The following is an 18,643-nucleotide window of genomic DNA, read 5'->3' as shown; positions in this document are numbered from 1 at the left end:
TTGATGGGGGGAATAAAGGTTTTCACCAGGATGAAGATGACCTTTTTTATATAGCAAGGAATAATCTAGCCTACATTAGTTGGTGGACATAACTTAATATGTTTTAGTTGTTGCTACATAAGTAAAAACATATCTTGAAGACAGCTCTTTGTTTACTTTGTCTTTTACTTTGTATTTTTTTTTTTCTCAATTTGTTTATTTATGAGTCAAAATGGCTAACAGGACCAGAAGGCTAATATGGTACATTAGCAACTTTAATGGTCAGGTTTTGCCTAAAACCCTGGCGCTTTGATTGAGGGATGTTCACTTAAGACTGGTCTCCCACTGGGCTTGTAATACACTGGCAGAAAACCCACATAACTATTCTTTGTAATGAACTAAATGAGGTAGTTCAGGCCTATGCAGAACAGCAAAAAGAAATCACCAGGTGCTATTTTGATCCAGTCAGCCAGATTAGAGTTTGCTTGATTAGACTCAGGTGTTGGCATTCAGGCTATTGCTGGAGGTTAACACATCATTCACAACATTAAAGGTATTCTGGTGTCCTTACCATTATCACTCTACTCTTGTTTTGCAGTATTACAGATGGAAAATTCATAAAAAAGTCTGCCAAGCACAAAATGATAAAAAACTTTCCACTTTTAGCTGTTGAATTGGAAACAATCTGCTTGTTTTAAAGTCTGAACACAAATGTATTTAGAAATGGTGCCTGCTTTAAAGAGGAGATGTCATGAATATGACAATATTTAAATGGTTGTTAACATGCATGTGTCCTTATATATGTTCATGAAGTAAAACTCAGAGTTTCTGTGTGAACCTTGTACAGAATTTTAATGTTTACATGTATTGTTCTTGCCTCTGGATCTCTCGGGGTCTTTTACATATCTTCATATATGTGTGCCACGTTGCTCATTTGGCTTAAAAGTGTCAGTATGTTCTCAGATTCAGTCTTCTCTAAGGACATATAAGTATTTCAGGCACACACTTAATTCTCCCTTTTTCATCACAACAGCCAGGCAGCACATGTAATTTTAACACTGTGAAAGGAGGTAGCTCCATTCAGGTGTGCACTATCTCATGGTGGAGACAATAATTGCCTGTGCTCCTCTTCCCTTTGGTAATTGTCTTTTGATTGAGGTCATCGGGACAATTAAAACCATTGAGGGGTGAATAGTGGCAGCCAGAGACTTTTTAGAAAGCAATGCTAGGTGGTAGAAAGGATGAACAAAATGTACAGAAGAGATAATTGTGTGTGTGGGAAGACCTAGTGAAGTCAGGATGAAACAGAATGACTTGGCGTGCTTTATCACAATCTATTAATTCTATGCCTTTTTCAAAAATCTGTTAGGGTAATAGGAGAGTGTTCATAGGAGTGCAGTTTTCCATTTTTAAGAAGTTATACGTCTGTTATGTAAAGTAGTCACTCAGATTTCAGATCAAGTGACAGAAAGCTGTTGCTTTTTTTTATTAACAACAGACACTTCAGTGCCAAAGGCCAAGATAAAATGAACTCGAATCTGTTGAAGTCAATTTAACGTGAAGTACCTCTTACCTTGATGTCACTCGGCAGTAATGGAAACATCTACTTTGTTTTTACAGTAGGATTTTAAAACGTCAGTTGAGTATATTAGAACATAAAACTTTACAAATTAGCAAAGCTTGAAGATTTACCTATAGTTGAATACTTCCATTTCACTATGCATAATAATGCATTATGCACATGTGTTTTTTTAGAAGCAAAATATAAAGAAATAACAGTGAAGAGTTTTATATGTAATGTGTGTGTGTGTGTGTGTGTGTGTGTGTGTGTGTGTGTGTGTGTGTGTGTGTGTGTGTGTGTGTGTGTGTGTACACACATGCATATGTGTAAGTGTAGGTCTGAAAAATTAAATTTGTTTTAAGAACAAATTAAGATATTTTTCTTTAATTATACAAAATTATAAAAACTGTTTTGATTAAAATTTTATTTTTTCCCCTCTTTGCTCATTTAAAATAAAACATTTTAAGTGGTGAGCCTTCAAGCATACTTTGCATTTTTATGTTGAATTAGGCTGGATGATAATTATTATTAGTTGTTGTTATTGTTATTATCATTATTGGTGGCTTTGAAAGCTGACATTTAAATAAAATAAAGTAAGTGCTTTGAGGCGTGATGAGGCGTTGTGATTTGGTGCTATATAAATAAAATTGAATTGATTAAAAAATGTGTACAGAACAAATGCAGAGTGACATTTAAATGCTTCAATTTTACTTTTAGAAATGTGTTTTTTGTTTTAAAATAACATTTACATGTAACCTAAAAGGTAGACCTAGAGCTGGAGAGGTGGCTCAACTGCCATGATTCTTAGACATAAATTCATTTTAGTTAAATCTAGCTATTCTTTGTAATTGTGCATGAGAAGAAAGTGGGTAGAAATAATATTTTCGTATTTTGGTAGTCATGATTTCAAGACTACCAAAATAACTTTAGCTGCATTAATCATGATTTCACATAAACCCGTGGTACCAGAAGAGGTAGCAGCTTATTGCGACTTTAGGGCATACCATAAATATAAAACGGATTAGCAAAAATATTCGTAAATACCAACTTTTGATTTATGTAATTGTGCCAGTATGTTAACAGGGCAAATTACCACATCTTAACTGCAGTTACATTATGATGTTGGAAAAAAAAAAAAAAAAGGGGGGACACCTGGTCATACTTCTGAATTAAGTGAAATAACAAGTGCTTTTGCAAGAAGATTGTGAACTATCATTGAAATCATTTCATTTGCATAGATTTCTGCTTGGATTTCCTCAAGACCACGAAATGAAAATAGAATTTTTAAAAAAAGTAAATTATGGCTAGAAATATACATTATTACTCAGTGGAGAAAGCTTGGTAATGCGAGGATGTCATCTCTGATCTTTGGGAATGTTCATGAGCACTATTGTTCCATACACATTGTCTGTAGTTCTAATCAAAAACAACAGCACACTGATTAGGAACATTCATGTTGTTTTTGTTAAATTTACACCTTTCTCCATCAACGTGAGATTGAGTTGAAGCTGAGACTGATTAGAGTGGAAAAAATATGCCTTTCTTTAAAACAAAAAAAGCAAAAAAAACCTACTTCCATTAATTCAATTTCAATTCAGTTTTATTTATACAGTGCCAGATCACAACAACAGTTGCCTCAAGGCGCTTTATATTGTAAGATAAACCCTACAATGTGTCACTCGATTAGAATTTGTAGTGACAGATTTTTTTTCCTTCTAATTTTGCCCTGTATATAGTGGAATCTACAGCAAACAGTAGTGATTTTTTTTAAAGTTGAAGATTTAAGATTAATAAACAAGGTTTACTGTCCAGAAATTACAGCTGTTTTTCTAGTCCCCCATTGGCAGAGGCTCAAACGTAAATGGACAGTTGTTTGAATTCAATGAAGAAGGTAAACTAATGAAACCTCTGGATGTTAGTGCCACATTTATACTTATTGGTAGCTGCTCCCTGGAACTCGCAGTATAACGTACATAGAAATGTTGATGCAGTGATGGAGGCAAAGCAGGTCATCTCTTAATTGGAAGGTTGTTGGTTCGATCCCTGGCTGTTCCAGTCTGCATCCCATGTTTATACAAGATACTAACCCAAAGTTAGGTAACTCCTACAAAGCATAGAATAAAAAGTGTTTATATAACTGGGTGAATGAGGCACGTTGTATAAGCATTGTGTGTACTCAGGTAGAGCTGAAAAGCGCTATATTAGAACCCGATTTACCATTGTAACGTTGGACCCAAGAAACATACGCTGGAGCGAATATGATGACAGCAGAACTTTTATTTAATACTGTGGTTTTTACTGGGACACAGACACTCCCGCTCTCTCTCTCTGCTGTCACGTCCGCTTCCCCCCTCCAGCTGTCACTGCCAACATATAAAGAGACACAATCACTGTCAGATCCCAGGACACCTGTTCACCCCAGGAGCTCACTGCGTCACCCCTCCTCTGCAGCTGGCCAGAGACCACACCCACGCCACAACCATATACTGGAGAATTCAGGAATATCAAAAAGACTGAAAGACCACAAAAGACAACTAAAGTTAGTTAAGAAAAACCCCTGCACGACAATTTCACAAGTCAAGAACACTCACTGACAAGTTCTACAATCTAAAGAGTCCTTTTTATAGCAAGGTGAAAACTGTCAAAAAAACATTTAAAAGTACTGCAATCCTGCAAATCTGATCAGGTTACCATAAATAAATAAACTTACTGCAAAAGCAGCCCAAGGGTTTTGCAAAGAGTAATTATAATTTCAGTTACTGAAGACAAAACTGAAGGCAGAAAGACCCACAAACAAGCTGCAACTGCTGCTGGCTGCAGTGACGTGGCCTAGCAGAGCGTCTTTGGGGAAAAAGCAGCATTTGGTGATCTCCATGGGATCTAAACTTCAAGCAGTCATTGACTGCAAGGATTAAAATGCTTTTTTTAATATAATGATATTTATTTAATATTATATAAAATAAAATATGGAATTATTTTATGCGTTTAGTGTGTTATATTTCAAACTATCTTTGTCTAATCACTTTTAAACCTCTAAAAATGTCGGTCAGTGGAAAATAAATAGGTGTAACTCATAAACAGATAATGCAACCCTTTGGTTAAAAGCCACATATTCTACCACTTTAAAACATATTCATGTTAGTCTCGTCCGTCCCCAGAATGCACAATTGAAGTTTCACATATATTTTTAATATTGCAACAAATAATGATAATGTTAATTTTTCTGAAACATGACTGGTACTGGTTTGCATTTCTAACAGTTCATTTAAGGAAGAACAGCAAGGACCAGCCAAAAGGAACAGTGCAGCGCACAAGTAGATTACACAGGCCTGAATAAAAAAAATAAGTGTTTATTCTAAATGTGACTGATTGTTTTGCTTTTAAATGTAGCAAATTTCTCAACACGGTCGTTGTTTTAAACATGTGGATAAAGATTTTGTCAGTGTGTCAAAATCCAGATTTCAGCTGTACAGAGTAGCAGCTTGGCAAGTGGCTTGTGTGTTAGCAGTGTTTCCTATGGTTAATGGACTGTGGTAAAGTCCATATTTCATTGTGTTCACAGGATCAGAAAAGGAATATTTATATGATAACAGGTTTATTGTGAATTTGGCTGTATTAAAGAGAGAAGGAAAGAGCGGAGGAGAGACACAAACAGATGCAAATGAATGAAACAGAAACCCAGCTGGGTTTAGCAGCACTCAAGCACTTAGAATGACATGAAATGAGAGAAACACATACCCCATACTACTATTGGTTATAAACTGGACATTAACATTTTCAAAATTCATTGTTCTCCCTCAGCATTTGATTTCCATCAGACCTAAGAACACTGACGCTATCAGCAATGATTGGTAGCTAATTCCTATTCCTGTGTGGACATGGTTGTTTGAAGTATTCACTACACTTTCAGTTCTTAGACTGATGGAAAAACATGAAAGTGTTAATTTAAATTGAATTCTAATTTGAAGTCTAAATTTTGAGTATTTTCAGTATAGCTAAAAACTCATCTTTTTAAACTTGCTTTTGGTTGATTTATTTTTATGTTTTAGCTTCTGTGAAGCACTTTGTGATTTTTATCTTGAAAGGTGATATATAAATAAAATTTTACTTATTTATTTGCTGTCACTTAACCCTTCTTTGATACACTGATTTTTTTTAAAAATTAAAGGATTTGAGCAATTGGCTCGGGTCAGCGTCACTACCAGTGGTATGATGTGATACAGCACCTGGACCCTACAGAGGTTGCACAGGTTTCCTTTTTCATCCAGGTTTCCTTTTGTTTGTTTATTTATTTGGGGCAGGGCCTTCAGTTACTTCAATTACAGCCTCAATTTAAAAATCATAGTGCTTTTTGCTACTATCAGCATCACATCTAACATGTGTTTTTACCACACGCTATTATACTCTGCTTAGCACTAATATAGGAAGACCTAAGCAATGAGGAGACTGAACACCTTTTAATGTCAGCTAACATTAGTTACCTACTTTAGTTTAAGGCTTGAACGTCATAAAAACCTCACAATGCAATGGAATTTTATTCCATTGGAACCTTTAAAGCTGAAAATCTAAAATGTAGTTATATCTGGATTGTTTGATTTAAAATCTACTGTAGTGGTGTACAGAGGCAAAAGTAGAAAGTAGTCTTATTCTTCAAATACTTACACACCTAACTGTATATTAACAAATTCAGTGTCTAATTCAGTTTTTGTTTTTTCTGATGCTGTCATGGTGCACATCAAGACTTGAAACCTGATGTCATGAAGTGACCTTTCTGGATTCATTATCATTCATTCATTCATTATTTCAGCCTTTCTGGAGCCAAACCAGTGAGACTGAAATAATGAATGACAATGACAATGCGGGCTCGGATGATGGTATTTTTGCATAGTGTATCAAAATGAGTCTTATTTTAATGTAGTTCTATGATTCAGGGATTGTCCCCATGTCCCAGTGAAGGCATTGTGGATGCTGTTCATGTGTCAGGAGTAATGTTATGACTATAGCAGCTCCAGGATTTGTCTGTAGATGTCTAACTGTCTGTTCATTTGTGAACAAGACGGTGATCAGATTTACTTGTTGATGATATTGGTCAGGATTGGCTGATAATAGATGTTATGGTATCAGCATTATAATTTGTATTTGTATCATAATGCAGGAAAAGAATGATAGTGGAGTGTCTATCATGTGACTGTGGTCTTGATAGTCTTCATCTTAAGTTGCTTACTATTGTAGTTCGTGCAGATACATTTTTAGCAATGTATTCCACAGTCACTCACAACATTAAAATCACAGACTGGTGAAGTGTACTATTCTTTTGACAAACCATACATCTTCTTCTTAATACAATTTGTTGGGCTTCAGAGCTTTAATAGTGAAAACAGGAGATAAATCAAAACTTTACACGGGTGACTGTGACTCTTGTACAACAAAATCACCAAAAATATGAGTTAAAAATGTCTTTGCTGTGTTTGGCTCTATTTACTTTCAAAATTATCACTGAGGCTTCACTGCTCACTTACCCAAGGTGTGGGGATTGCATGTTTGTTGGCGCGGAGGGGGCATGGTTCCTGTACCATCAGTGGAATGTCATTGGCTGATATTTTTGCTAAGCAGTAGGATACTGTAAAATTAAAAAAAAAAAATCTGCTAAAGTTAGCAACAGTGAGATGAGCTCAAGCATGACAGTCTCTGCTGTAAAAGAGAAGGATGTCAAGTGGACAAGGTGACCTAGTATCCATTTCAAAAATGCAGGAAAAAAAATCTGATTCCCAGAATTGAAAACAAAATACTTACCCAGTAAAAAAAGAACTAAAACCAAAACCACAAAAAAACTTAACATGAGCACTTAAGCAGCATCAAAAAGAACCCAATCCTTCTAACTGAGTCTCCATCAAGCAACCCACAAGCACCCAAAGTTAAGCAGCATGCCCTCTGAAGACACCACAGGATGTCTGCTTGGGTCCTGTGTCCATGCTCTGAGTGATCAGAGATAATTTATGGGACAGGGGTGGGATTAAATAAGTGTATACTTCTTCCCACTCCCTTTCAACATGTAAATTAATCAGAATGTTTTTTTGTATGTAATTTGTATAGTATATTTTTTTTCTCTCATTTCTTTTCTAAATGTACTTGTATATTGTTCACATGTTGAAATAAATTACCAATCAATCAATCAATCAATCAATCAGATGGGTTATTGCAGGATATGAGGCACTTGCAAAATATTAGGCACCTGCCTAGTATTTTGTATGCCATAAATACTGTTAATGATCAATAGATTTTGTACCCTAACTGGTTCATACTGACACATTTAGGATTCACTGGTAAACATTCACATACTGTCAACAATATGGGATCAAACATAGAAAGCCTTAAGCTTACTTTATCTAGCAAACACTAGATCCCCATTGTAAATTTGCACAATTCTTTAACTTAGTTTTTGCTTTAATTTGCTGTATATAATTATCAAGTTTAATGAGTTTTACATGTTTTTTCTCTCTTCATTAGTGGAACAGGTTTTGTTTTGTTTCACCAAGCTATTCTTTTTTTCATTCACACTCACAAAAAGGTTAGAATTGGCACATGTAGATGCACTGTTAAATGTTAAATGAGTCACTTATTACACTGCTTCGTGTACTACGTGAGGCAGCTGAAAAAAAAAAATCTTGAAAAATGTTGCTGTTATAATTTGGTGCATGTTCTATAGTAGTGTTTTGCATTAGATTAAGACTTCTGTATGAGTTTATGGTCCCGGTGGAGTTGTGAGTAATATATGCTTTAATAGCTGTCGATGTCGGGGTGCTCCGGTTATAATGAAATAATAATGAATGTAGTTGACATGGAGACTGTGAGATGTTTAATTGATACATTGGTTCACAGTCAGGCGCAAGTAGAACGGGATGGCTTTATTTCTATTGTGGGTGCAGTCAAGGAGTCTGCTTGCCCCTGTTAGAGCAACAGCCTCAGGAAAGGAGAAACTCAGCAAGACTCTGTGACTGCAGTATACTGATAGAATACAGAAAAAATACAGAGCCAAGATTAAATTTATCAGGAAAAGACGTTTAAATGTAGACCATAACAAAGATCAACCACACCAAGAGAGAAAGCTGGTCAAAAGTAACAAAAACAGGGAGGGAGTGCTACCAGCTTTGTCTCAATATGCACTGAAATATAGAGTCTGCCTACTTGCACCTAAGAACAAGAGGGAAGAGATGAGAAGCAAGTGGGGTGGGCGAAGAGAAGAGGTACAAAAGGGCATGTAATAGCCACAATGTAGACAACAGTGGTAAAACACTAAAAAACGCAACAGAGCAGAATATGTAAACGCGCAGTTGGCAGGAGGTGTTCTAAAACAACCTGAACACTGACATGGCTCGCAGATTGATTCCTTTTGTTGCATTTGCCACCTGCTTCACCCTTAATAGTGTTATGCATACTGCTTACCTCACCCTGAGGTTCCATGTTATTTCTAAGCACACATCTCATTGAAACGAGTGGCAGGACCAGGAACTTACCAACTAAGGGGCTCGACAACAGGACAAATAAAACACTGTCTGCCTCAAAGCAAAAAAGAACCATTTGTTTGTTTTTTAATGGGGTTTTTTTTACACTTCAATCTAGTAGAGGGGTTTGTTTTCAGGACACATTTTCTTAATGCTGCTTACTTTCTAATGTAATGCAGTTTTGTTCGACTGCACATTATGTGTAGGTCCATAGACACAAATGCAGGCAAAGTGGGTTGCTCAAGGGCACATTCAGTGATATTAGTTGAGGGGATTCATCTGCAATGTATTTAGTATATATTCCAAACATTCCAATTCAGGGACCAAAAATTTAAGTCTAATCAAAAGTTTGCTTCTCTAACATTCATCATTATCCTCTCTTGTAAATGGTCCAGCTTATTAGTTGTTTTTAAGAGTTTGCCTCGGCTTTAACGTTTACAAATGGCTTGTCTTGGTCAAAGGAGTGAAACGGTGGCAAGATTAATCCCAGTATTATCATGTTTTAACCTCACCCTCTGCTTTCGGATTAAAACCTCTAGAGTGTGTAACGAGACATTTTAAAGAGCTTAGTAGTTTGTCTTAGCGGAAATACAAATATATCACTAAGCTGTGTTTTCTGTTATACTTATCTAGATTTATTTTACCACAGCAAATGCATGAATATGAACATGTAAAAGAGATGATTTAGCTGAAGCATATCTAACTCCAAATTTTTCTGTACATATTATATACTTTAAGTCCTGTAGTGTAGTATCAGAAGAGGAACCAGGATGCATATGGACAACAGATTAATAAATGGGTGAATAAAATACAACTGAGTCATTCAGCTGTATATAATTAAGTTTGTTTTAGTCTGTTTTCGGAGTTGCTTCCAGACCTCTTATAGGAAGAAGCTTGTCACTATCTGCTGTGTGGCAGGCAGGAGGAGGACCCAAAAGCAGGGCTCGGAACACAGAAGGGTAAACTAAAGATGGCAGCTTTATTGCTGGAGAACCCCAGTACTTGTACAGAAAACTAGATACATTAAACTCAAACCACAGAATTAGTGAACCCAGAACTAGGAAATACTGGGGTTAGGCAGGACACACAGACAGCACATGGGAGTGGTACGACATGACAACAGATAGAGGAAAACACAGGGCTTAATACACCAGGGAGTAACGAGGGGATGGGAAACAGGAGGGAAGCACAGCTGGGGCTAATCTGACATAATGAGATAAGGAAACAAAGCAGAATACGCTGACATAGGACACAGACTGTCAAAATAAAACAGGAAGCATGAGGCATTCACAAGGACGTGGACTTGACACTGAGACAGACTGGAGAGACAGAGGGAACGTGGAGACAAGAGTGACTAGATGTGGAGCGTGGGACACGGGAAAGTACAGCGTAGACATGGGAACCGAGAATAAACACAGGCTAAGATAAATACTAAGGGAGGAAGAACTACAATCACTAAGAACTAAAGAAAACCAAAACTGAACAACAATAAATCAAAGAATCAAATAATATAATTACAAAGTTTGAAACAGAACTACTCAGTCGCAAACCCAGAACTCTGACAAAGCTGATCCAGAGGGTTTAATCTCTATGAATCTGCTGGTAGAACCTGTGGAGGGAGCCCGTTTTTGGATGCTGACAGACATGTGATCTTGGTCGTGTTTTAAGGATTTTTAAAACTAAAACCAGAAATGTTCAGCTGGAGCCTCCATTGGCCCCCTAGCTGCTCCGAGCATCCCACAGTGTCATTGCTGCAATCCCAGTCTACATCCCACAGATATAAAAAGGTGATGGGGTCGGTCAAAAAAGGAAGCATGAAAAAGATGATGATGTAAGGTTGGGATTTGGAGTAGCTTTGGAAATTCACTTAGTCCAGTATGATAATAATATTTAATCACAACAACAACAACAACAACAACAACAACAATAATAATAATAATAATAATAATAATAATAATAATAATTTGACAATAATAACAATAAAAATAATACAAATATGGAGAATAGAGTAAAGGAATAACAAAAAAGCATCAAAAACTCAATTTTAGCAATAAAAATAGTAATCGTAAACAGAAGAGGAAGGTTTTTATGCTGGAAAAAATTATCAATCGTGGTTAATAAACTATATCAGAACCATGGTTATGGTAAATTAAATAAATAATGACCTAATCTTACCTTTCATACATTTCCCACTCCTCATTCCCACATTCATTTCAGTCTAATCCAATTAGTAAAAAAAAGAAAATAGTTTAGCATATATATATATATATATATATATATTGTTGTATAAAAACATTTGTGGTTCTGGTACAATGTGTACATGTAATGTTACAATAAGGTTCAGCATTATCATTCTTTGATAATTACAGGAGCAAATGAATATGAGTATGATCAGTTCAGTCCACTAAATATGAGCAAAAGTCTTGCTCATATTTATAAAGTTGTAAAAACTTTATAAAGTGGTCTTAATTTTTAAAAAATAGTTCTACAGGCTTTCTGAAGGTCTTTCAAAGTCTTTCTTTGGACACTGACTACTTTTTGATCACTTGCAGTCCAGTCCTTACACTTGACTACATTCAAAATAATGTTAAGCTACTTAGCACTGACCTATGAATCATTCAAGAATTACAGTGAAAGGCACCTAACTCAAGGCATGAACCACTGTTGTCTCTACACAAAACAGCCAATATTGCAAGCAACCAATTGTAAATCATATAGTTTACTTTTACCTTGCTACTAGCAACATTATTCAAAAACACATTATTGGTTCCCATTTCTTTAGTTGAATCTAAGAAAAAATGGGATGGGTGTAAAATAGTATTTTTGCTACAGATTACAGAAAACATACACAAGTATTTTTGTACCTAGCAGCTCTTTGATTCCCAATTAGCTATTAGCTGAAAACTTGGCGCATCTTGGCATGTTGTGCAGTATGTCCTTAAAAAGTCTGAGGAAACTGGACAAGTAAAGGACAACAGAAAAAGTGTCTTTAAAGAAAGATCAATAGCAGATGAATAGGATCTGGAGGTCTTGTCCTTTAAACTGAGGAAAATAGCTTAACTGAGACCTGACGAAGGACCTGCCTGAGAGATACATGTGACCCTAAAGTTGATCTTCCTTCCGTTCACTGAAGCCTCATCAGACATGGTCTCACTGGAAGGGTTCCCTGTCTTATGAAAAACTGAATTATGAACTAAATTTGAATCAAAAATTTAATTAATAATATCTTCAACATATAGAAATGAGGTCAGAAAAGCAGTTGAGTGAAGAAGAAAAGGAGTAAAAGGTAAAAGAGTGGAGGTTCTGTCATGTCACACACACACACACACACACACACACACACACACACACACACACACACACACACTGAACACTCTCAGTCATGGATTGGCCTCCCCAGAGCCCAGACCTCAACATTATTGAAACATTGCGGGATCATCTTGATAAAGAGCTGAACAAAAGGCAAAAGGAGCTTTGGGATATCTTTTAAGAAAGCAAGAACGATTGTGTTCTTGTTCTTGAGTTTTATTGAAGAATAAAGGGGGCCATGCCAAATACTGACTTTGAAGCCTGTTAGAATTGTGCAAAAAAGCCTTTATATACATTTCCATTTATGATTTTATTCATTAAATCTTTGCACTTATTTCCCATTTTCCTTGAAAACTATAAAATAATAAAGGGTGGCTCAAGACTTTTGCATAGTGCTGTATATAATATATAGACACCAAGTGTTTATATGACAGTATCCACAAATGAGTGAGCAAGTGCAGCAGAGATGAGCATCATAGACATGTGAAGTGGCTTCACTCATCACCTCTTAAACATATTTTTAGCATGATTATAGTCAGATGTTTGCAGAGGAGCAGGCAGATGTTTGTGGCTGCCAGTGTCCTGAGTATTTGTGCTTCTGCTGTTGGTATATTCTACTGATGCAGATGCTACTGGAACTACTTTGTGTATACTACAGCTACAATTAGTTTTGTACATGTACAAAAGATCCAACACCATGTTGCCCAGTTGTTTTATTACTTTATTTACTCAGCGTGTTGACAGACTCTGAGAGTAAGATGACAAGTTACACACTGCTTTTTGCAGGGCTGGAGAATGTATCTGATTGCATACATCTGTTAAATTTCAGCAAATAAACATTTTGTGTGTGCGTGCGTGCGTGTGTGTGTGTGTGTGTGTGTGTGTGTGTGTGTGTGTGTGTGTGTGTGTGTGTATTTGAATGTGTTCCTATCAGTGACAAATGCTGTAATATACTATTGTGGCACTGATTACATTTCTGGTCTCAGCATTTGGTAGACTTACCTTTCCTGATCCACAAAATGTATGCTAATTGAAACAGGTGACAAGGTGAGGCAAGGGAGCGTGAAAATGATCATTACAACCACAATCTGGATATCTGTGGTAGCACATTTGCCATCATGGCTTTCATTTTCCTGAATGACTCAATATTTGTTGTGCTGATACCTTTGTTAAAAAATACAAAGGTTACATCCAAGACATCATTGTTTTCAAGCAAAAATATAAACATGTCCAAGTTGTTGAATAATCCATAACAAATTGATGAATTTCAGGGGGGGCTTAATATTTCTGGTGACAAAAAAACTACAAGCATACAACAACAACAGGTCCCGTCAAAATACATAAGTGTCACGCTACATTGTAATTGAATCATCATAATTCATTCCATTTTTAGAAGGCTGTCGGAAGCATCTAAATTATGTGCTTGTCCTTCATTGTGTAAAATTCCACAATATCCTGCAATAAGCAGTTAATGAGAATATAGCTACCTGGGGAATGTTTTCAGGCAATGTTTGCGACTGGTGTTGTTCAGACTCAGCCTGACAAACAATGTCTGCGCATATTTAATGGAATTCGTCTTGTGAAAACACAAAGTAGAAGCATCACAATGAGGACTGTCAGTGGACATTGTTGTAACCTCTGCACCACCTCATTAATGCTCCTCTAGCTAAGCTGTGATCGGCTGGACAGAAGTGTTGCAGGATTCAGCTCCACAGCCCCCTAATGTATATAAATGAAAAGTTGCAGGCTACTGTGGAGTACTGAATATTCACTCTTTTTGTAGATCACTTTGTTATGTAGAAAACAAAATATTTGTCTTTTAGTAAAATACAAACTCTTAGAATTCTTCAGCATATGATAAGAGTGGCTAAATAAAATCTTTGAGTAAAATGTCAAATTAAGCGTACATTAATTTTATGCTTGTGAATTATTTACTTTTTTTGGGCCCAGTTTCTGTTTGTACAATATCCATTGTATTGGCTTGTGAATCAAAGGCTATCTAAAATTGTTTTTCTCCCATGTGAAATTTACGGTTGACTGGAAAATGAAAGCTGATTCAACAAATGGCATGCCTGGCAGAATTCCGTGAAACACAGAGCAGTTGAGTTGGTTAAACCTTAGGTTGTCTAATTACCAACACACTTTACTTGATACATACAAAAAGGACCCGTGATCTCTTAAAATGACAAATACCTGACAAAAAAAAAATATATATGTATTGACATTCCACTTCCTGTTAATCACAGGTCACAGGTGATGCTAAATACTTTAGATTTCTTTAAAGAACCCTATTCATTCATTAGTATATTTTGATGCCTAAACTAAAGTGATGATCTTTATTTCGTCCTGCAAATATGAATAAGCCATTTATATCTGACTTACAGCAGAACCAAGAAACATTTTAGCTTATATTCCACTTATTGAAGGATTACACTTCAAACTCATTGTGCTATCAGACAGCTGCCTAATCAGAGTCTAAGCCTAGATAAATGCGCTCTGCTGGAATTTAAAACTGTGACATTTATAAAAATGTCCTTCTCATATACTCATACGCTTTAGTTTCTCTGGTACAACATACCAAATACCCCGCTACAGCAATATTATGTTTGCATCATAAGACATCAGCGCTTTAAGAAATCTTTTAAAATAGGCCATGATGACGTGCTAGCTCTTCTCTACTAAATTCTATTAAGGACAAATGAACAACAACTCACACAAGCAATTAAAAAAAAAATGTAAACAGTTTTCTACTGCAACTGAAAACATAAGAGAAAATGACCAGAGACACGTCCCAGCCATTCCCAGACAGCAGAAGCTGTCCTATTGAAAGTACACAGGTTTGAGGAAAAGCAACCCAGTGTCTCTCATCAGCTTAAGTGTGCAGTGGACTGATGTGAATTTTACTCCTCAGTGACTCTCACTACAACTGAAGCAGTTTCTGGGCTCACATACCAGACAAGCTATAGCATGAATAGTATTCAAAGGCACTGCACCTTTTTCTAGTAGAATTACTGCGCTATATTTTAAATAGTCTTATTACACTACCTGCAACTGTAAGTGTAAACAGTATGAAATGGTGTGGGATATGAAGTTTACTTAAGACTGCTACTAAGGCAACCTGATACAGAGTATCATCTTTTTTTCCTCTAATATCCACAAAAAAGAAAGACACTTCTGGTTTCACTTATCACCTGGGGAGTAATGTGGGAGTAGTTCAGTCCAATGCGTGTCCAGGAGTTTGTGTGTCAATGAGCAGACCCATGTGTTCAAGAAAGAAGAGAAACTGCTTGGCTGTCTTAGGTGATTTTCTGTGTTTTAATGTATGCAGAATCCTTCTGCTCATGTTCTCTTACGCTGCTTTTGTATGATCTATTTTTACTCCCTTGTATTCATGTGAGACGCACAAAAGGTCAGAGAGAGGTGAAGGAGGGTGAACACTTTTTTTCCAAAAAGAAGAGAAATTTTCAACAGCCTGTGCAGACAACTGTCTAGACAGCATACAATCAGTTTTTTAATTTATTATTTTTTTATATTACCAAGCATGGAAAGGAATAAGAAATGGCTAAGAAATAGGAACATAAAAACATATTCCTCATTTTGAGTCTGAGTTTGACATTGTTTTTCACCTGTAAAGAAGAAAACTTTACAGGTGCCTTATTTATAGGGAAAATAGCTGATTGCTTGCAGTGAACAAGCTGAGGACAAAAAAAACCTGCATATATTACAAGTAAGAATAATCTGTTTACCTTGCTTTCTTCTTTCTCTTTCATTTCCTTATGTTTTTCTCTCTTTCTCTCTCTAAATAACAGCCTAATTTCTGTGTTACTAATTATTTAACCCAGCAGTACTGCTGCTGCATTGTGCATTGCAGGGGAGTGAATGAGGTGAAGCAAAGACAAGGACGGATAAATAATGAATGTGACATAACTCCTACTGGATCTGGACATGCTTCCCTCAACCCTCAGAGCTGTCTGTGCAGCTGTGTTAATGATCTAAATGACACAGACTTAAATAAAGATAAGAGACACTGTCACTGAGATAAAAGTGGAGGGGAGAGGGAGGACAAAGGAGGGAACAACTAAGCTGTAGTGCCTCTTCACCTCACTGTGCAATACCTTTTGTGCAATACTTTTGTAAATAGTCAACGGTGCAATAGACTCAATACTTGAAATGTGCAATTCACTTGTATTTTTATTTTTATTCCTATTTATTCTATTTATCCCCTTCGTATATTTTATTTATATTGTCTCTGTATTTATATATATGTGTGTGTGTATAACTCTGTAACTTCTGTCGGTGCTGTGCTTTTTTGGAAATCGAATTTCCCAGAGGAACCCACCCGAGGGATTAATAAAGTTCTATCTTATCTTATCTTATCTTATCTTAAGTGGAAGAGAGCAAAATAAAAAAAAGAGATTTTAAATGAATGCACTCCTGTCAGATAACTGGAGAAATACCACTTTTTAATATAGAGATTATTGACAATGAGCATGAATAACAAGGTCAGCAAACCTTATTCTTTTCAAAGCACAGGCCCACAAAAACTGTATATTATGCAATATATATCCTGTTAGCACTGTAGACTCATCCGTAAGTTGAGGTGCAGTGGATATTTTATTAGTGTTTGCTATTGTGATCATGTTTTATGCTTAACTTATAACTGATGGTACTGAATGGAAAAAAGGACATTTGTGCAGGAATGAAACATACTCCAGTATTTTTATTTTTATTTTATTTTTTTATTTTTATTATTTTATTTTTTATGTTTATATTTGTTAAAAAATGCACTGGGAATGATCTTTTAATAGATCAAGCAAAGCAATCATTAAGTTTGAACAAGTCTACATTACCACTTTGGCTTCCAACAATTATAAAAACAAGATAACTGAGATTAAACGATTATTGTGTCACATCAGATAATGCAGTAAAGCCCCAGTTGCTCTGCATTATCAATCCATTTTTTGAATATACACCCACTGAAAAGAGAAAGGTGAGCTTGGGCTTTTACCGTCTTAAGGTAGGTCAGATTTACTCTACTGATGATGTGTTTTGGAGTAGTAAAACGCTCAGTACGAGAGGAACCGCTGGTTCAGACGTTAAGTGGATGTGCTTGGATGAGAAGCCAATGGTGCGAAGCTACCATCTGTGGAATTATGACTCAATGCCTGTAAGTCATAATCCTGGCTAGATGTGATGATATCATAGTGCCATGAAAAGTTGGTGCAGGGAGCTGTTCACAACGCAGCTGGGGCAAAGCGCTGGATGATGGTCAGCTCTCTGCTGTGTTGCGTCACCTGTTTGTGGAGAATCTAGTGTTAAATCACCTGCAGATGACCCAATTATTACTATTCACATATTATTGTGTATTTTAGTTTGAAGATTAAAATAGGTTTAGCTGGTCGTTGAATTTTGTGTATAAGAATTGGTTTATAAGGTTTGTTTACTTAACAAAAAAGCCTCTTTTCTCTAAATACAGCTGAAAATAATTACAGACTTATAAAACACGCTCCTTTTAAGCGTTAAGCAAAAAAGTTAAGCAAAAGGCGAACGTAGTGCTTTCAAAGAGTCCTTTATATATTGTAGCTGCAAAACATTCTTTATCGTGAAATTTCAAGGATTTTGTTGCTATTCACAAACTATTCACACTGTGTAACTGCAGCATGCATTTGTCACTTCAGTAGCCAAGTTGGTGTCAGTCACTATCTGATTACATGATGCATGTTGGATTTTTCTCAGTACAAGATGTACAGCAGTTCTGTGGTATAATGGGAATTTAATAGCCGTGATAGACTGCATGCAATTAGAGAGGGTGTGAAGAGCCCAGGATGGGATAGTAGTCTTGCCCACTGTATAAATTTTTCATGAAATTATGGAGTGGGAGCAATCTTGTCATGTGTAACCCCCCTGAAGTCCAGATTGTGTGGTGTGAAACATCCCTGTGATCATGTGATAAGAAAATAAATGCACGCTCTATTCAGTGAGATTTTCACAGGGATTTTTGATTGACAGCTGTTGTGTTCTACAGGGTTCTTCTGGTTGTATGTGATAAACAGAGGTACATCCTCCCACCAACTGATTTGTTTCCTAATGTTTGTAGGCGCAGCTTTAATGAAGAAGCAGACCTGCTAACATTCTTGCAGAAGGGACCTCTTCAACAAGTATGGGGTCACCATGGAAACCATTCCTCCTCCTGTCTGTCATCAGTGGCCTTTCAGGTAAGAAATTCAAGAGCTAGTGTTCAGAGACTATTTAGAAAAGATGTACAGAATAATTTAAAGTATTAATAATACAA

At 36.2% G+C, this 18,643-nt stretch overlaps 1 protein-coding gene across 5 annotated transcripts in view; it reads left to right on the top strand.

The window, feature by feature from the left end:
• Positions 1–18,643, top strand: part of cntn5 (contactin 5) — a 112,609-nt gene that overhangs the window by 16,298 nt on the left and 77,668 nt on the right. For all 5 annotated transcript variants that reach the window (XM_085244051.1, XM_085244049.1, XM_085244047.1 and 2 more), the window contains exon 2: positions 18,449–18,566. In XM_085244051.1, the coding sequence (XP_085100177.1) occupies positions 18,512–18,566 (55 nt within the window). In that variant the 5' untranslated portion in view covers positions 18,449–18,511. The remainder of the gene's footprint in view (positions 1–18,448; positions 18,567–18,643) is intronic.

Source organism: Mchenga conophoros, linkage group LG14 (genome assembly GCF_057382185.1).
Source record: "Mchenga conophoros isolate Kocher_MC1m ecotype Shallow Benthic linkage group LG14, M_conophoros_male_GT1.1, whole genome shotgun sequence".
Taxonomy (NCBI): domain Eukaryota; kingdom Metazoa; phylum Chordata; class Actinopteri; order Cichliformes; family Cichlidae; genus Mchenga; species Mchenga conophoros.
This window is presented reverse-complemented; position numbering and strand designations above follow the sequence as displayed.